We start from the raw sequence: 17,060 nt of genomic DNA, 5'->3' as shown, positions 1-17,060 counted from the left end.
GAACTAAAAAATAAAAACGCACTCCAAACGGCAGCTTCTTTATTCAGGACTGAAATCAATCGAGGATCCATGCTGGGTGAATAACCCTTTGCAGATCTACTGTGATCAGGCATTGTGAATGCCGTCCTTTGATGATGCGTGTTTACAGATGGCAGGCTGTTTAGAATATTTCAGCATACCAGTCTTTGCCTTCTTAGTGTGCATTCGATGAATATTCGTGTATGTTGCTGCAGGAATCCACTGTGATAATGTGTGCCCACAAGGCTTCTGGGGACCCAACTGTTCAGTCAGCTGTTCCTGTCAGAACGGAGGATCCTGCTCTCCAGAGGACGGTACATGTGTGTGTGCACCTGGATACAGAGGGACATCCTGCAAAAGAAGTGAGCCTCCTTCTCTTTATCCAAACCTTTAAGTAATAACAGCACGTGCCTCAGAGCGCCACAGTAGCAAACTCCATCACAGTATTGACCTTGCTTTGATCTTTGCAGAACTGTTGAAGGGTGAGCCTGCTGAGGAGAAGCACTTAGTTGTCGTCATAACTGCTTGAGTGTAAACCCTTCATCACTGCTATCACTTAATCACAGTGTCTTTACCCCTACAGCAACACACACACACACACACACACACACACACACACACACACACACTCCTCACCCTCCTGCCCTGTCCTCAACAGCCAACTCACAGCGGGAGACTCACAGTTCTCGCCCAAGGCTCATCAAAGGGCGTGCTCGCTGGGAGTGCTAGCTCTGGTTTCTGAATGGGGTCTGTCTGGGGCCGCTCTCAAGTGATGAGCTCACTGATTGGGAGCGAAATTCACAGTCACAAACCTGTAAACATCAATTTGAGTGGAATGTAAGACAGAGACTTAAACAAGCACTGTGTGCGAGAGGGAGGATGTTATTACTTCTCCAAATTCAATGTTTACACAGATAATGTTCTCATCAGGTGAAACCCTCATAGCTGCAGTTTTGCTGTTTTTCCTGTTGAAACTTTAATTGGAGGATTACATGCTTCTCCGGGGGCTTATAAAGGTGTATCACACCTGCTGCTTTAAATGAAATCAAAACCCACGGGGGTAAATTTAACATTGCATGGTTGTCAAATAACAACCAAGGCTGTTTTTGTCTATTCCTAGTCGGTTTCTTATTTTAGAAATACATGATTGTCTCCTGACAATGATGATTTGAGTAGGAATATAACCAAATCACCAGTTAGGAAAATAGGAGCATAACACACTGTATACTGTATATTCATTTCAGTACAGCTGGAACCATAAAAAACATCATTATTTGTACTTCATCAGTACAAATGATCCTTCCTACTAACACAAAAACAAAACATTATGGTAACAATTACATATAACTAGCAGAAGACAAATGTGTGACATAAAGAAACAGTGACAACACAGCAGTACCAAAATAAATATAGAAAAAAATATAATATTATATTATAATATTTATGTGCCATTCTTTAAGAAACTGCAAAACTGTCGGCCGATGTTAGGGCATCTCGCTTTGAAGCAATATAATAAAAGGTTTCCAGATTTTCTCAAACACATTTTGTCTATTTTTCAAAATGTAAGTTATCTTCTTTAATACAATAATTAATAGTTAATCCATTATTTAATACTTAATCTATTTGTTTTCTTCCAGTAAAGAGCACTAAGCCATTTGGCTTGCGAGATACACATCTGCTAGTGTGTATTCTGTCCTACTTAGAAAATATTTATTTTAATATAAATCGCAGTCTCTTATCATGGTCGCACTTTTAATGCTCTTTGTATAAAATGATAGTATAATTACCTTTGTATCGCCTTTTGAATATATCCTAATGGTCCACATTCTCTTAATAAAATCCGCATTATTAACGCACAGTTGTGTGTTTCCTGACATTTATAGATCATCAGGACTTGACATAAAAGAGACTTTCACGATTCTCTTAACTATTTTACTGCTCCATCTCTGGCAGCTGATGAAATGGGAGTGATTACAATAAAGACGGACTTTTCTGCTTTCTCCCTCCCTCTGCTGTCTCTCCTCGTCTCCTCTGCTTTAATTCATCCGGCCTTGATTTTTCTGTACTCCCTTGATCACTCTTGTCATGCCCTGTTTCATTATTATATACCCCTTGTTCCATCCAATGTTGTCGACTGATTCCCTCTCCTCTCCCGCCACGCTCTGCCGACTGCAGTCTGCTCTCCAGGGTTCTACGGGCATCGCTGCAGCCAGTCGTGTCCGCAGTGTGTGCACAGCACCGGGCCGTGCCATCATGTCACAGGCCACTGTGAGTGCCTGTCTGGCTTTTCTGGCTCTCTATGCAACCAAGGCAAGTAGCCCTCTGTGTCCCTTCGACCTTTTCCTGCTGTTTCACTTACTGTCGAATTCATTCACTGTAAAGTTTTTAGTCATCCCTACTGGAAAACGGTAAGTACAGTTTATGTCTGAAAATGCCCTGGCATTTAGTCTTGACAGGAAATACAAAATGGCTTGGAAATAACATTGATTATAGAAATAATGCATAATACATCAGAGTAGAAATGATACAGTGTTGAAAGTTATTATCTGCTGATGCCTTTAATAATACCTTTATATTCCAGGGTTCATTTATATGTCAGATAAAGTCCTTGTGCCACAGCATTTTGTGAGGACACCTGTACGTTTTCCTACAGTCCTTGCTGTGCTCAGTGGCTCTAATAAGATCAAACGGATGACCTGCTGCCTCTCCCACTGGCATCTTAGCCTTGAAACTCTGAATAATGGCTTTTATCAGTGCACCCCAGACCAAAAAGAAAAAAAAACAACCTTCAACAGGATCCTGAATATCGCTGAGACCCATTTTTTTTTTTTAGACAAAGAACACGTCAAGAAAATGTTGCTGTCCCTCTGCATAATTCTGCACTGAGAGCTGCATGCAAATTGCTTTACACGTACACACAGAGTCAAAGAAACAACACATGAGCAGAACGAACGTCTTGTTAAATTTAATTTCAAGGCAAACAAGGCAAACTTTTTCTCTGTGTGTTGCCGCCTTGTTGACAGAAAACATCCTGGCTTCCATACAGTTCCTTATTTTATCCTCACATGTGTTTGATTAGGATGTTGCACTTGTAGAACTTGTGAGTCATTTTTTTTAGCACATCTAATGTACATTTCAAATATAGGACATGTTGGCAATGCAGTGTTAGAATATTTGTAATTACCATATAATGTGTTGACAATATCACAAATGTGTTAATTGTAAAAAGACGTGTTTAGTGATGTAGCCAGCAGACTTGCCAGACATACTAAAGCCTCAAAAGATAAAAGGAAACTTATGAAGAGATTGCATGTAAAATGTCAACTATATGTGTGTTGACACATTGAGTATCATGTATTTTTTTGGTCCCCTCGCTCTCCGTCTATTCATGAGCTAATTTTAACTCATGTGTGATGGTTTATGTGACCACTGGTATTTGTCTTATTAGTGTTTCCTCACTGACTAAATGTACTGTGGAATTTACTCCTAATGATTCACCTTTTTATTTTATAAATCACAGAAAGGCAACGGAGAACTTGTGAATTCTCTGTCATGGCTTTGAGCAATGTCTTACAAATAAAAGTTTAATAGGTTAGCTGAAGGAAGAGGGAGACTGAAAAAAAAAAAAAAATGAGAGCCCTAATTTGTCCAGACTGTAATTACTGGTGAGCAGGCGTTAGGCCGCGAGGGACGAAGGTGGCCAACAACATGCACATTCTCCTCTTGTTGAGCCCCGTTGGCGTCCTCACTTGTCCTCTGTCCAGCACACAAAGTCCCAGCCTAATGAAGCTCTCCCGGTGTGTTGAGGCTTGAATCCCCAGAAGCAGCAGTATGGGGGAGCCAACCTCATGGCCTAATGACAACCTGCTTGAAGGAGCTTGAAAGAGCTCTCAAGAAGAGGGGAAAGCCAGTTGAAATGTAATCATTAAAATCACCCCACATGAAAATGAGTCAGACCCATTTCTTTCACAGCCAGCCACCTTATCTGATATTTCTAACGCTGGGCTATTCTCTTTATATGAGACCTTTGATGTATCTGCTGCCGCTGCAGCTCCCTGATCCTGATGGTTAGATACACCTTGGTTCAATTTGTCTCATGGGCCAACAAGAAAACACAATGGAGGTTTCATTGGAAATGAGATCTTTTATTGAAGAGTGCCGGAGAGCATTGAAATATTAATTTCATAAAAAATGTATACAGTGGTCTGTGTACATGGTCTATTTTAATTCTGTGGCACATCACTCTTTCCACTCTAGTGAGTGGAAATGGGGCAGTTGTGCCACTGGAGGCAGTGATTGACTCCTCCTTTTGTTAAAACAGATCACTTCACTTCATGTCCACTCCAATGGAACAATATCATCCATTAGAGGAATATGTTTACACAACCTTTCACAGAATTAGTTTGTTTGCATAAATGTGCTTGCAGTAATGTGTCCAAGTTTGATGTCATAATGTTAATGGATTTTACTAGTCTTTGCACGCAAGTGACAATATGCAGATCATAATTGTTTTAAGAGTGATGTTGGTTTTTTTTGTTGTGTGTGTTGCAGTGTGTCCAAGTGGCAGGTATGGTAGGGCCTGCGCCGAGATCTGTCTCTGTACCAACAACGGCACCTGCAACCCCATCGATGGCTCCTGCCAGTGCTTCCCTGGTTGGATAGGAGATGATTGCTCTCAGGGTATGGCTTCTCTCCTTCATCCTGTTTTATTGGCTTATTTTCTTTGATTCTCCCCTCTCATTGTCCGTCTCCACTCCTAATTTCTCCCCCACATTTACCTCCATACACATTAATCATTTTCATGACCCTACACATTCCAAGAAGTACCGTCAGCCCCAGCTGATGTAAAACTGATAGCTTGCTTAAATGATTGTTGTAATACATTATGCTCTTTGATTTACAGCACTGTAGGCCAAAGATCATTAGCAGAGCTTTGAGCTGCCATGCCATGGGAAATTGATGTGTGGTTTTTTATTGCATTGACTACTTGAAATAAAAAAAACTTATGATCAGATGGATGTTACATTACCAGTGCTTTACTTAGGGTTATTCAACCTGACATGCTCATATATTACAAATGGGCTTGTTGAGGGATGTTATGACAGGATCTGTGTTGAGATACTGAAATATTTTTGTCTGTGGAGAGCAGTTAGTCATGTCCTCAAACATATGTGCTTCATGTATGCATGCGTAGGACACAGAGTATGTGTGGGAGGGTGTGTGACCATGAGCTTAACTGTGTCTCTGGCGTCTGCAGCCTGTCCCTCTGGGCACTGGGGCCCTGATTGTCTCAACTCGTGTAACTGTCACAACGGAGCCCAGTGCAGTGCCTACGATGGGGAGTGCAGGTGCAGCCCCGGCTGGACCGGACTCTACTGCACGCAGCGTGAGTCTCTCCCATCCAGTTAGTAGACACACAGTGTCATCTACTGGCAGTCACACAAAACTGCAGCAGATGACAAGTGTGAGACTTTTTTTTTTTCAGAGACAACTGAGCAACTGGATGATATTAGCTTTTCATTTACAGTTTTTTATGGAGGGGTAGCATCAAAATAACACTAATGGTCACTTCATTAATTTGCTAATTATACATTCCAGTCATTCACCCAGCGATAGTGCACATCATCAACATCAGTCCACTAATTTGAATCCCATTATCTATCACCCCAAGGGTTTTATGCAGTCTTTTTTTGTGGTGTCATGCTCCTGCTCTTCTGCACGGAAATGGCTTTTGTTTGAACTGTTTTTTTCCCTCACATAGATTCTTACTATTTCCAGTTGTCTTGTTCTTTATTTCCACCCTTGTGTCATGATAACGGCATAACCAGATTTTCTGCTGAAGCAGGAAACGTTTCATTTCCATTCATTCACACTGTCCCCTATTGAGTATGCTGCAGAGACATTGAATGGTATTGATTTCCGTGTTCCCCTGCAATATGACCTTGACTCTTTACATTGTCTACCTCTCTTTGTTTTCTACACCCCTCCCACCTCAACATTTTATACATCTCTGTCCCAGGCTGTCCTTCAGGGTTCTACGGCAGGGATTGCGCTGAAGTCTGTCGCTGCCAAAACGGCGCCGACTGTGACCACATCACTGGCCAGTGCGCCTGTCGAACGGGCTTCATCGGGACGAGCTGTGAGCAGAGTTGAGTAGGCCCCAAAACATTTTAGCACTGAGCAAAATTACCCTGTGGATGAGTGAGATTGTGTGTGTGTGTGTGTGTGTGTGTGTGTGTTCTATAAACACTTTGGCTCCCACTCTCTAAGTGCTTTAATTTTGATGGATGTAGTAATGCACCTCTCTCCCATGCAGAGTGTCCTGCTGGTACATTTGGATATGGCTGCCAGCAGCTGTGTGAGTGCCTGAACAACGCTACCTGTGACTATGTGACTGGAACGTGCTACTGCAGCCCCGGATATAAAGGCATCCGTTGTGATCAAGGTGAGAGGTGATCGGGAGGATCGACGCACTCCACTATATTACAGCTCAAACACAGATGTGTACACAGCGTTTAAACAACCCACATCCTGTGTTTTTTCTGTAGCAGCTCTGATGATGGAGGAGCTGAACCCGTACACTAAGATTAGCCCAGCGCGAGGCTCGGAGCGCCAGTCTGCAGGGGCTGTCATGGGCATCATCTTTCTGCTCCTCATCATCATGGCCATGCTCAGTCTGTTTGTGTGGTACAGACAGAGGCAGAGAGATAAAGGCCATGAGATCCAGCCAAGTGTGTCCTACACACAGGCAATGCATATCACCAACACAGACTACTCCCTGTCTGGTAAGTTGTTTTACAAACTACTCAGACTATGGTCGAGTGCAACACACTGCAATGGACATATGTAGAGCTACAACGATTAGTCGATTAATTATTAAGTCAAGTAGGCATTTCTCAAGCAGAATTATCAAACATTTCCTAGTTTTTGCTTCTTAAATGAAAGGATTTGCTGCTTTTCTTTGTCTTATCTGATCGTAAACTTAAAGGTATACTATGCAGGAATCATCGGCTACGGTTTGTTAACAGTATCACCAGTGAAAGTGAAAGGAAAAGCCAACCACTTGGCGTTTCGCCTCGCTGTGTTTGTGTTTTTTTGGTGCTGTGTCTACAATTTTCATTGCTTCCTCTTGGATGTGTGCTGTTTATAGTTTGGCACTTGGTCGCTACCTTTGTTTAAAGTCCTGACCTCACCTGTGCTCTGTGCCCAGGAACGTCCCAACTTAGCAAAATAAGCTGAAAATACAGGCAGAGGGCAGAGTCCCTGCAGATAAATACACCGCCACACACTTCTAGCCAGTCATAAGTGATGATTGAGAGGGATTACTCTTGTATGATTTTGTACCTTGTTGTTTCAGGACAATCCTGAGGAATATATTGTTATCATCTTTGGATTTGGGGTGTTGTTTGGTTAAAACAAGCATTTTGAAGACATCACTTTGGGGTTTGGGGAGATTATGAGAGTCTTTTTTACACTATTTTTCAACATTTTAAAGACTTAACGATTAATCAATAAACTAATCAGCAGATTACAGTGTTATATCCATCAATTATACACTTATTCTGATTAAATATGATTAATTGTGGGCAAAAACAGGCATATGTGTTAAAATCTTATTGCATATTGGCATACAAAATAGTAACAAATACTCATAACCTGATGTTTGAACTCTCAGAGTGTGGCAGTACTGTAGCGATGAGGACCAGCGCTGCTGAGGTCAGTCAGAGCCAGGGCGGCAGCAGCAGTGGCCAATGCTTCTCCAACCCCAGTTACCACACTGTGGCCCAGTGTAATGTTGTCTCAACCATCTCCAACAACCTGGATGGCACTCTGACCCTCAAAGTATGGCCACTCACCATGTATATTCACATACAGTTTAACATTCAATAACAACATACTACAAAGCAACACTAAACCGTGCTCTTCCTTTCACAGTCGAGCACTCTGAAAAGCCGAAATGGCTCAGAATGGAGAGCCTACTGCAACCTCAACGACATAGGTCAGTTAACCTCTCATATTTACTATGAAACACCACACGCAGCCTGAATTATTTTGTACTTTATAGAATGGTTACTTCAAGGGCAAAGGCACATGTGTCGTTAGTACAGTCCTCATATAGGCCCCAGCCTGGGCGAAGCTACCCTGCTGTGAATGAAGATGAACCAGGGGTTTCTTGTTAGACATAACCTTTGCTCTGATTTTGATAAGATATGCGGATGGGACAGAGAAAGCTGTGGTGAGGAGGTGAATAGGGGTCACTGTGAGCTCATTAGTCCTCTTTCACTCCCCCCAGTGGCACATTTCTCTGTGATGGCTTACACTGGGTCAGATACTGCACTCCTGGGCTGTGAATTATAGGGAATTAAGTCCGACGGCAAAATTGCTTCATAATAGCTTGACTCTTTGGTTCCAATGCTCATCTTTTAGCCTTTATAAACAGTACATGAACATTTATTAAAGGCTTTAGAACACACCACATCTATAGTGTAGTTGTGAGCAGATATAGGTTATTAATGTATTTGTTGACAACTAAAACTCCTCATCCTGTGGGCATCCGTAAGTTGGGACTGGTGGATAAACAGATAATGAATGATAATATCGTAAAACCATTAACTGTATAAAAATAATGGATGCAACCACCATGTTGTCACCCACTGGTTTGTGGACTGGTGGATTTTTGAAGCCTTAAGTTTGGCATTTCGAACATCTCCATCTTGGATTTCTGGAACCAGAGGTGACCATATTTCGACAAGGAGCGAGGGGTGGATCTGACTCATACTGTAGCGACGCCACACAGTCAGTCTGTCACTCAAAGCTGCCACACCCTCAATCATGCATAACTTCAAGCCTTAATAAAATGAAAACGGGTAAGCTATATAAAAATTCACCCCCAGTATGAAGTCATGAACCTGGAAATTAGCTATAGAGACCAATACCAGGCTGTAAACATGTTTATTTCTGCTGTATCATTGCGCATTTTAACATGGGTGTCAATGTGGATTGGATTGCTTTTCGGAGCCAGCCTCAAGTTGCCATTAGAAGTTTTTGGCATTTCCATACTTTACTCAAGTGGCAACCTTTGGGGCTGAATAATGAAGCCCGCTTGAAGGTTGCCGCTTGAGTAAAACACGGTTGTAGTAAAAAAAAAAAAAAAAAGAAATATATCTTCAAAGGAGAAATTAAAATTGTTGACACATACTGTGCATTTTTACAATTTTAAAAATGTCCGTATCTGCTTACAGCTACAGTTAATACAGTGTTTATAAATGCTAAATAGGGGGTGTAAAGTATAGGGTTGTTGAGATTATATATTAGATATATAAATCACAGCTCTTTTGGTTTATGGTGGTGCACACTGACAGAGACTGATAATACCATATTGTATTGCTGATATGAAAAATATGCCTGTGTGCTGATTACAGGCTCATTACTGCTAAGTCAAGCTAGACTTTCAAGTCAGACTTTATCATCTGCACATTTTCATTTTGTGTTGAAGGAACACTCTAGCCACAAAATGACCATTTGTATATCAATTACTAACCCCTGTTGAATTAGTGAAGAAAACTGCTTTTCTCTCAGTGAGCGAAGAATCCAAAAGTGGTGAACTTTCTTGATGAACTGAAGTGAAGGGGGGGCGTGTCTAACAACAGCAAAACTATATCAAAACATCCATTTACAAACTCTCATGCATACCATGCAGTATAATCCAACTCTCATTTATCCAGTCGAATGCTCAGTACTTCCCAAACATTTTCATTAAAACCATACTGTTTAAAATACTTCCCAATATGCTCAACACCTGTGGGAATTATTCAGGAATCTGCACTGGGCTAATTTCCAATATCTTGGAGGAATGTCCCTCTACCTATTGGGTTTCCTGTTTTGGTGAATCTGTTTTATGGGGGGCAATCTCTTTTACGAGTGCAGCTGTCTGGTGTAATTTGGGATCGGAGCTTCAGTATGATATATAAGTCTGTACATTCTGAGGGTTGGCAGAGAAGACTTGGGTGTTCTCTCCATGCAGCATGTATTAAAGAGACTTGATTCCTCACACCGAGTCTGTCAGAGAGGAGAATTACCCTCACACACCATGGGCAAGTGCATGCGTTAAACTCCACCGAGTTGCCCTGGCACGTTACTCTTCTGTGTGTGACACTCTTCATGCTGAAGTGTTTATAAAGTAAGGTAGTAAAATGCTTGTGTTTGAGAAGTACTGAGCATACGACTGGATGAATGAGAGTTGGATTATACTGCATGAGTTGTGTGAGAGTTTCTAAGTGGATGTTTTGATATAGCTTTGCTGCTGTTGAGCAAGGTCCCCTTTGCTTCCATTCATCAAGAATGTTGGGTGTTTGTGGAGTCTTTGTTCACCATTAAGGCATGCCACAATAAAACACATTTTTCTTCACAGAGTCAAGGTAACACGGGCTGAGTGATTGATATAGCAATGGTCATTTTAAGGGTGATGTATTTCTTCAGAGCACAAAGCAGATCAATCATAATGACAAGTCCCTCTCAAGAAAACAATGTCTTGGCTGCTCATCCTGCTGCACTCAAGTCATAGACTGACATAGCCTTAAACATGTTGTCCTCTCCTCATGATGTGGTGTTGGTTGTAATGGCAAATATCCCATCGCAGTTGATTATATAAGCTCGGAAGCCTTGAGGGGAATGTGATAGCATGCGGGAGAAACATTCAGAAACTCCTCACATTCACATTCCTCGTATCGCTCTAAATAAAGACATACTACATTGTACCTTAATGAGATATTTGCTGTCAGCCTTCACACATCGGGGGAATTCATGGGATGTTTGACTTTCATGTTTTGACATTTGTTGCAGATGTTCAACAAGGGGAGACGCAGACGCAGAGAGGCTCCAAAAAAGGTAAATCATTAATTGTAGTAGCAGTGTGTGTGTGCGCTGTGTGTGTGGGCAGACATATTTCATGTGGAATCCTGTTCAGCTTCACCAGCAGCAATATTACAAAATCCTTTTACGCTCAACATCCCATGTATCAATTTCCCCATTTGGTTTCTATTCCCCTCAGAGACTATCTGACCCCAAATCCCATATCCTTATATTCTCCGTGATTTATGTGAAAACTCGGTGCACTTTGGACAAGATCATGGTGGGCTGAGGTTTTGTTCCAACGGTAATTGCTCTCTATGGCTCAGTGCCCGATACGTCATTTTGTCTCCCACACTGTGCAGTCAGTGGTGAATGCGAGGGACCCAGGGGTGTGGAGAGTGGTCTGAAGGAGCTTTGCTGCGGTCTCTAATGAGGCCTCTTATCAGACTGATGAGACTGTTATGGATGAGATGAGCCTTCCACTCTCTCCCCTTTGTACTCTGATTACTATATACCACCATTAGTCACCTGTCGGAGACAAAAGAAGTACAACTCCTTCAGAATGGTAACGATTTTCATTGCCATTCTCCAGGCCACACTCTGATGTCTATTTAAATTTTAGTGGCAATATCAGAGTCTTGCATTAATACCACTCAGTGACAATCTCTACATCTTTGTTGATGCTGAATGTGTCCTTGTCTCGCGGCTACTGCAGATTACATCAAGGGCTCCATGTGCAGCAACAGCTCCTGCTCCCTGAATAGTGAGAATCCATACGCCACCATTAGAGACCCACCAGGGCTGGCTTGCAAGCACACAGAGAGCAGCTATGTGGAGATGAAGTCCCCCTCCCACCGTGAAGTGCCCTTTGGAGGCACTGCCACCCTCCTGGGCAGTGCGAGCAGGAATGTCTATGATGTTGGTGAGTGCGTTGTTGCTCTGGTGTGTGGAGCTCAGCAGGGTCCTGCAGCTTCTAGCCTCTCTGGTCGTGTCCCCTGTTGTGAGCCTGTACAGACTCTGTGAGCCTTGATAAGAGGAAATGTGAGCTGCTTCTCTATTGCATGCACCTCTCCTTTCTCATTGTCCACTGTCTCATCAGCCTGTGTCTGCCGCTATTTAGCCTCAGCGTTTCTCATGTATCTCTCCTACTTTTTTTTGTCTCTCACTTTTAATCTCCTACTCTCCTCTCCTACTTTTTTCTCTCTTACTCTCTTCTCCTATGTACTTTTCTTACTTTTAATCTCCTACTCTCCTCTCCTGTGTACCCCTCCTACCTTTTTCTCTCCTACTCTACCTTCCTATGTACCTCTCCTACTTTTTTCTCTCCTACTCTCCTCTCCTATGTAACTCTCCTACTTTATTCTCTCCTACTTTCATCTCCTATGTCTCCTATGTACCTCTCCTACCTTTCCTCTCTTTTTCTCCTACTCTACTCTCCTATGTACCTCTCCTACTTTTTTCTCTCCTACTCTCCTCTCCTATGTACTTCTACTTTTTTCTTCCCTACTCTCCTCTCCTGTGTACCTCTCCTACTTTTTTTCCTACTTCCCTACTTTCCTTTCTTATGTACCTCTCCTACTTTTTTCTCTCCTACTTTCCTCTCCTATGTACCTCTCCTACTCTCCTCTCCTATGTACCTCCTACCCTTTTCTCTCTTAATTTCCTCTCCTGTGTACTTCACCTACTTTTTTCTCTCCTACTCTCCTCTCCTATGTACCTCTCCTACTTTTTTATCTCCTACTATCCTCTCCTACATAACTCTCCTACGTTTTTCCTACTCTCCTCTCCTATGTATCTCTCCTACTTTTTCCTTCCTCCTTTCCTAACCTATCACAGAGCCAACGGTGAGCGTCCTGCAGGGACCCAATGGAATGGCCACCGGCTTCTCCCAGAGCCCCTATGACCTCCCCCGCAGCAGCCACATCCCCAGTCACTACGACATACTGCCCATGCGTCACAGCCCCACGCACACACCCCCGCCACCCCCAGAAAGCCCCAGCTCTCTGCTCTAGAGGGCACACCCTCCGCCTGGCTCTGACAGGGTGCCGGCATCCAGGCAACATTCAGCCAACTTTCAACCAACGGCCCTCCCTCTGTCTCTGAGTGTGTTCAATTAGATACTGAGATGTTGAGATGGAGGGACAGCCACAGCTCCTCTGGACCCTGCTCTCTTTGGCTCCCTCACTTACACTCTTTCTGTGGCCCTGGAGGAGGGAGGGGAGGAAAGAGTGTCCCACACACCAGCGACCATTCACCCATTTTATTTTCTTATAGAACTGATCACTCAAGGTGCTGCCCGGCCTCTTTATGGACCTCCTGAAGTGGAACATAATGGTTCCAAACAGTGCTAAGGGCAGCATACGTGGATTGAGTGGACAGATTATTTACAGGGAGAGAGCTATCCTCACGCTCATTTTTAGCCCATGATATAGGTTTACTATTCAAGGGCAGCCGAGTGTTTATAATGCCCCCTAAACAGAAGTGATTTTCTCCACAGGAAGGAAGATATAGCAACCTTGACCGTTTCAAAGCAGGTGAAGATTTATAACATACAGACATCAGAGTTTATGAATTGTCACTGTGTGCAGCAGCTGCAGATCACAGTACAGCTGACATGAAGAGATTACAATCATTTGCTCTGAGGTTAAGAAGAGTTCAGTCAAATAGTGGATTATTCTCTGCTCTAAATGTTAAACACAGACACACGGTCAGCAGTGAGCCAAGTCCGCTGAAGCATGGATAAATAGTAAACTATTGTAATGGTCCTTTATTCACTGTTATCCAGTAATGATCAGACACTAAATACTAAGATGATCACTGTCTGTAGCTCAGTAGCTTCTTTTAAGTTGCAGTGTTAATGAGGCCTGTCTGGAGATACAATCAGGCCACCAGTGTTTAAGCGTCAAAGGTCCAATGTGTAGGACTTACAGGGATATATTGGCAGAAATAAATAATAAGTATGTTTTCCTCAGTGTATAATCACCTGAAAACAAGAATCACTGCATTTTCGTTACCTTAGAATGAGACGTTTATATCTACATAGGGAGCGGGTCCTCTTCTACAGAGATTGCCATGTTGCCCCGCCAGGTTTCTACTGTAGCCCAGAATGGAAAAATCAAACACCAGCTCTAGATAGGACCATTGGTGTTTTCGTGCTTTTGCAATGGGCGCATCGGAAAAACACAATTTTTTTAACATGAAACTGGTTTATTCAGTGTTTGTACTGGTTTAAATCAGCAGGTCTGCTTGTTTTGGAGAGGAGGAGACCTTTGTGAATAATTTTCCCCCTGATAAAATCTGGATCTGATATTATCAGAGAAAAACCGTGAGCACAGATTAGCAGGTGCTTCGTTAGCTGCCTGTCTCTGACATGCCAAATAGCATCGGAGCTAAACGGACTAAACGCCTCGATCACAAAAAAGCTGTGCACACATTAAGTTATCAGAGAAAATAAGTGAGCACGCATTTGCAGGTGCTGGGCAAGCGGCCAGCTGCGATGTGCCAAACTGTGTAGGAGAAACACTGATTTGTAAAGTCAAACTGCTTTATTCAGTGTTTTTACCAGTTTTAATCACCAGGTCTATTTGTCTTGGAGAGGAAGAGACCTTTGCGAATCATTCAGCTCCCAATAAAACCCCCCTAAAGATCTGGATCTTAAGTTATCAGAGAAAAACGGTGAGCACAGATTAGCAGGTGCTACGCTAGTGCAATGGTTTTAATTACGAGATCCGTTTGTCTTGGAGGGGAAGAGACCTCTGCGGATAATTCAACTCCCAGTAAAAACCTCATAAACAATAAACAATGAAAGAATCTTAACCGGGAGAAGTTTCAGCTGGTTGCAATCTGTAATCCTCACCACTAGATGCCACAAAATCCCCTTAAATCCTGCACACTGGACCTTTAAAGGCATTATTAAGAGATAAACACATAGAGTAGGTCTCAAGTTCAGATTTTTCCCCCCACACTGATGAAGTGATCAGATATTGTGTTGTTTTCTATGTGAGAGCATTTTTCTTGCAAATGTCTTAGTTTACATTTTTAAAATATTGGGTGTTAAGAAGGGATTGCTTTGACTTTTTCCGTTTTGTATTTATAAAGCTAATTGCTTTATTTATTAATTTATATTAGTGATGGTGACTTTTTATCAATGTGACACTAGAATTAAACAACAACAAAAAAAAAAAGATGAGCATGATCAGATTATGGATACCCACCGATGTAGATAACACACAATTTATCTTCTTGTGAGATGATCAGTGTCATTTTGTGTGTGTTTTTTGAAGTTACTTAAAATGTTCTTTCTCTCTCTCTCTCTGTCAGATTGTAAATTGAAAATAAGGGTTCATATGACTCACAAAGACCCACAAATACCCTGTGCAGTATTTACAAACGGAACCACACTGTATGTAAAAAAAAAAAAAAAAAGTCCATTTCTGAAATATTTTATGTTTATATCAGGCAAATTAACTAATTTATTAATTTAACTTTATTCATTCACTATGTGAATTCCATTTCACCCTCTGTAGAAGCAATAACATGTTGACAATCGATGCCCAGACAGCGTTTCATTAGTGCTGGACATTATGCCATCTTTGACCAGTGTGGTGACAGTGGATCATATTTTATGTGACTATTTTTCCTCCGAGGAAGGTTTTTCCAGTTGCTGTCATATCAATGCTGCTTGTTGTTTTGGTACTTAAGTTTCAAATTAAAAGCCTATTCTGCCATCAGAAACCTGTTTGGGTCAGGTTAATACCCCGGATAGATAGGCGAGGAATTTACTTGTCATTTCAGGGGTTAGACAGGATATATCTGTGAATTCTGAAACATCACGACAGTGGATGCTGACAAGATTAATGAAAGATTCCACTCTAACAAATAAGAAATGTTATTTAAGTGTGTTAGTGGGTGCCAGAATGTTGTCTAGAGTCTATATAAAGTGAAGAAAATCATGGTCACACATTATTTTTATTAGACATGTTCCAGATTCATGAATAGGGACATTTTGTCAAAGTGCTCTCATTTTAAATAAGCTTTTCAGAGGAGTGACAACTACAAGATTTACACATGGTAGGCTTCACAGTTGTGTACGACTTGTGATTTGAACAGCATTTTATTGTTTTAAAGGTCTGTGAAGATGTTTTTAAGATGTAATTTTATTTCTCTCTAAACATTTTTATGTATGAATTATATGATAAATATGATGTATAGCTTTATATACAACTGCCCAACAGTGTATAAAGTCATTAAAATCTCTACCTTGACCAGTTATTAAAAACCTGCTCAAATATTATTCCATCAATGCAATTATATGATACATAAAAATATATCAGGGACCATTTATCCTCCATGATGAGTACCTTTAGTATTTATTTTGCTGATAATACATGTCTACTTTGACTGAAGGGTTGTTACTTGTGATGCAGTATTTCTACACTGTGGTATTGCTGTTTTTACTTTACTGTCTTTTGCATAATTTAAGTCAGTTGTGTCAAGTGAATTTTATATAGCTCTAAAACATTACAAATGTTCTCTCAAGACACTTTTCATTGACCACACCTTTGTTTTTACTGAGACCCAACAATTTCCCCATGGGCAAGCACTCAGGGACAGCAGAGAGGAAAAAGACCCAGGCTCTAGGTGGGCAGCCATCTGCCTCCAAAGAGTAACTTAACACCAGGCTGAGGGGCAGTATTTTGCTATCCTTACTGGTTGAAAGTTTTAAGCTCGTTTGACCTTTGACCACAGCCCAGAAATGTGCTTTTTTGCTCCTTTAACCACACCCACAGTGTGTCATGGGGTCCTGGCATACACCTGTTACAGCAAGGTGAGAAGTTAAACCACTGGAGGTTTTTTAGGGGGTATTAAAGGAATTCTGCACCCATAAATGATCATTTGTTTATCAATTACTCACCACGTGTTAAGTTTTTGTCTGGCATGCCTCTACGGTGAACAGAAAGTCACAAAAAGGTGAACATTCTTTATGAATTGAAATTAATGGGGGCCATGTTTAGCAACAGTAAAACAATATTAAAACATGGTTTTACAAACTCTCACACAACCCATACAGTATTATGCAAGTCTCATTTATCCAGTCATATGAGCCGTACTTCCCAGACATTCATTTAAGCTAAAGCACGTCATTACAAACCGCCTCATGCACAACGAAGCAGTGTGCCTAGGCACCCACA

At 41.7% G+C, this 17,060-nt stretch overlaps 1 protein-coding gene across 1 annotated transcript in view; it reads left to right on the top strand.

Annotated features, from left to right (window-relative positions):
• The window catches only part of megf11 (multiple EGF-like-domains 11), a 92,844-nt gene extending 76,737 nt beyond the window's left edge, over positions 1-16,107 (top strand). The window contains exons 15-26 of the mRNA XM_050073151.1: positions 234-380; positions 2,194-2,328; positions 4,570-4,698; positions 5,276-5,404; positions 6,038-6,166; positions 6,335-6,463; positions 6,567-6,803; positions 7,694-7,860; positions 7,954-8,017; positions 10,861-10,905; positions 11,585-11,791; positions 12,706-16,107. Coding sequence (XP_049929108.1) covers positions 234-380; positions 2,194-2,328; positions 4,570-4,698; positions 5,276-5,404; positions 6,038-6,166; positions 6,335-6,463; positions 6,567-6,803; positions 7,694-7,860; positions 7,954-8,017; positions 10,861-10,905; positions 11,585-11,791; positions 12,706-12,881 — 1,694 coding nt within the window. The 3' untranslated portion in view covers positions 12,882-16,107. The remainder of the gene's footprint in view (positions 1-233; positions 381-2,193; positions 2,329-4,569; positions 4,699-5,275; positions 5,405-6,037; positions 6,167-6,334; positions 6,464-6,566; positions 6,804-7,693; positions 7,861-7,953; positions 8,018-10,860; positions 10,906-11,584; positions 11,792-12,705) is intronic.
• Positions 16,108-17,060: the final 953 nt, after the last annotated feature.

This window comes from Epinephelus moara, chromosome 20, assembly GCF_006386435.1.
Source record: "Epinephelus moara isolate mb chromosome 20, YSFRI_EMoa_1.0, whole genome shotgun sequence".
In the NCBI taxonomy this organism is placed as follows: domain Eukaryota; kingdom Metazoa; phylum Chordata; class Actinopteri; order Perciformes; family Serranidae; genus Epinephelus; species Epinephelus moara.
This window is presented reverse-complemented; position numbering and strand designations above follow the sequence as displayed.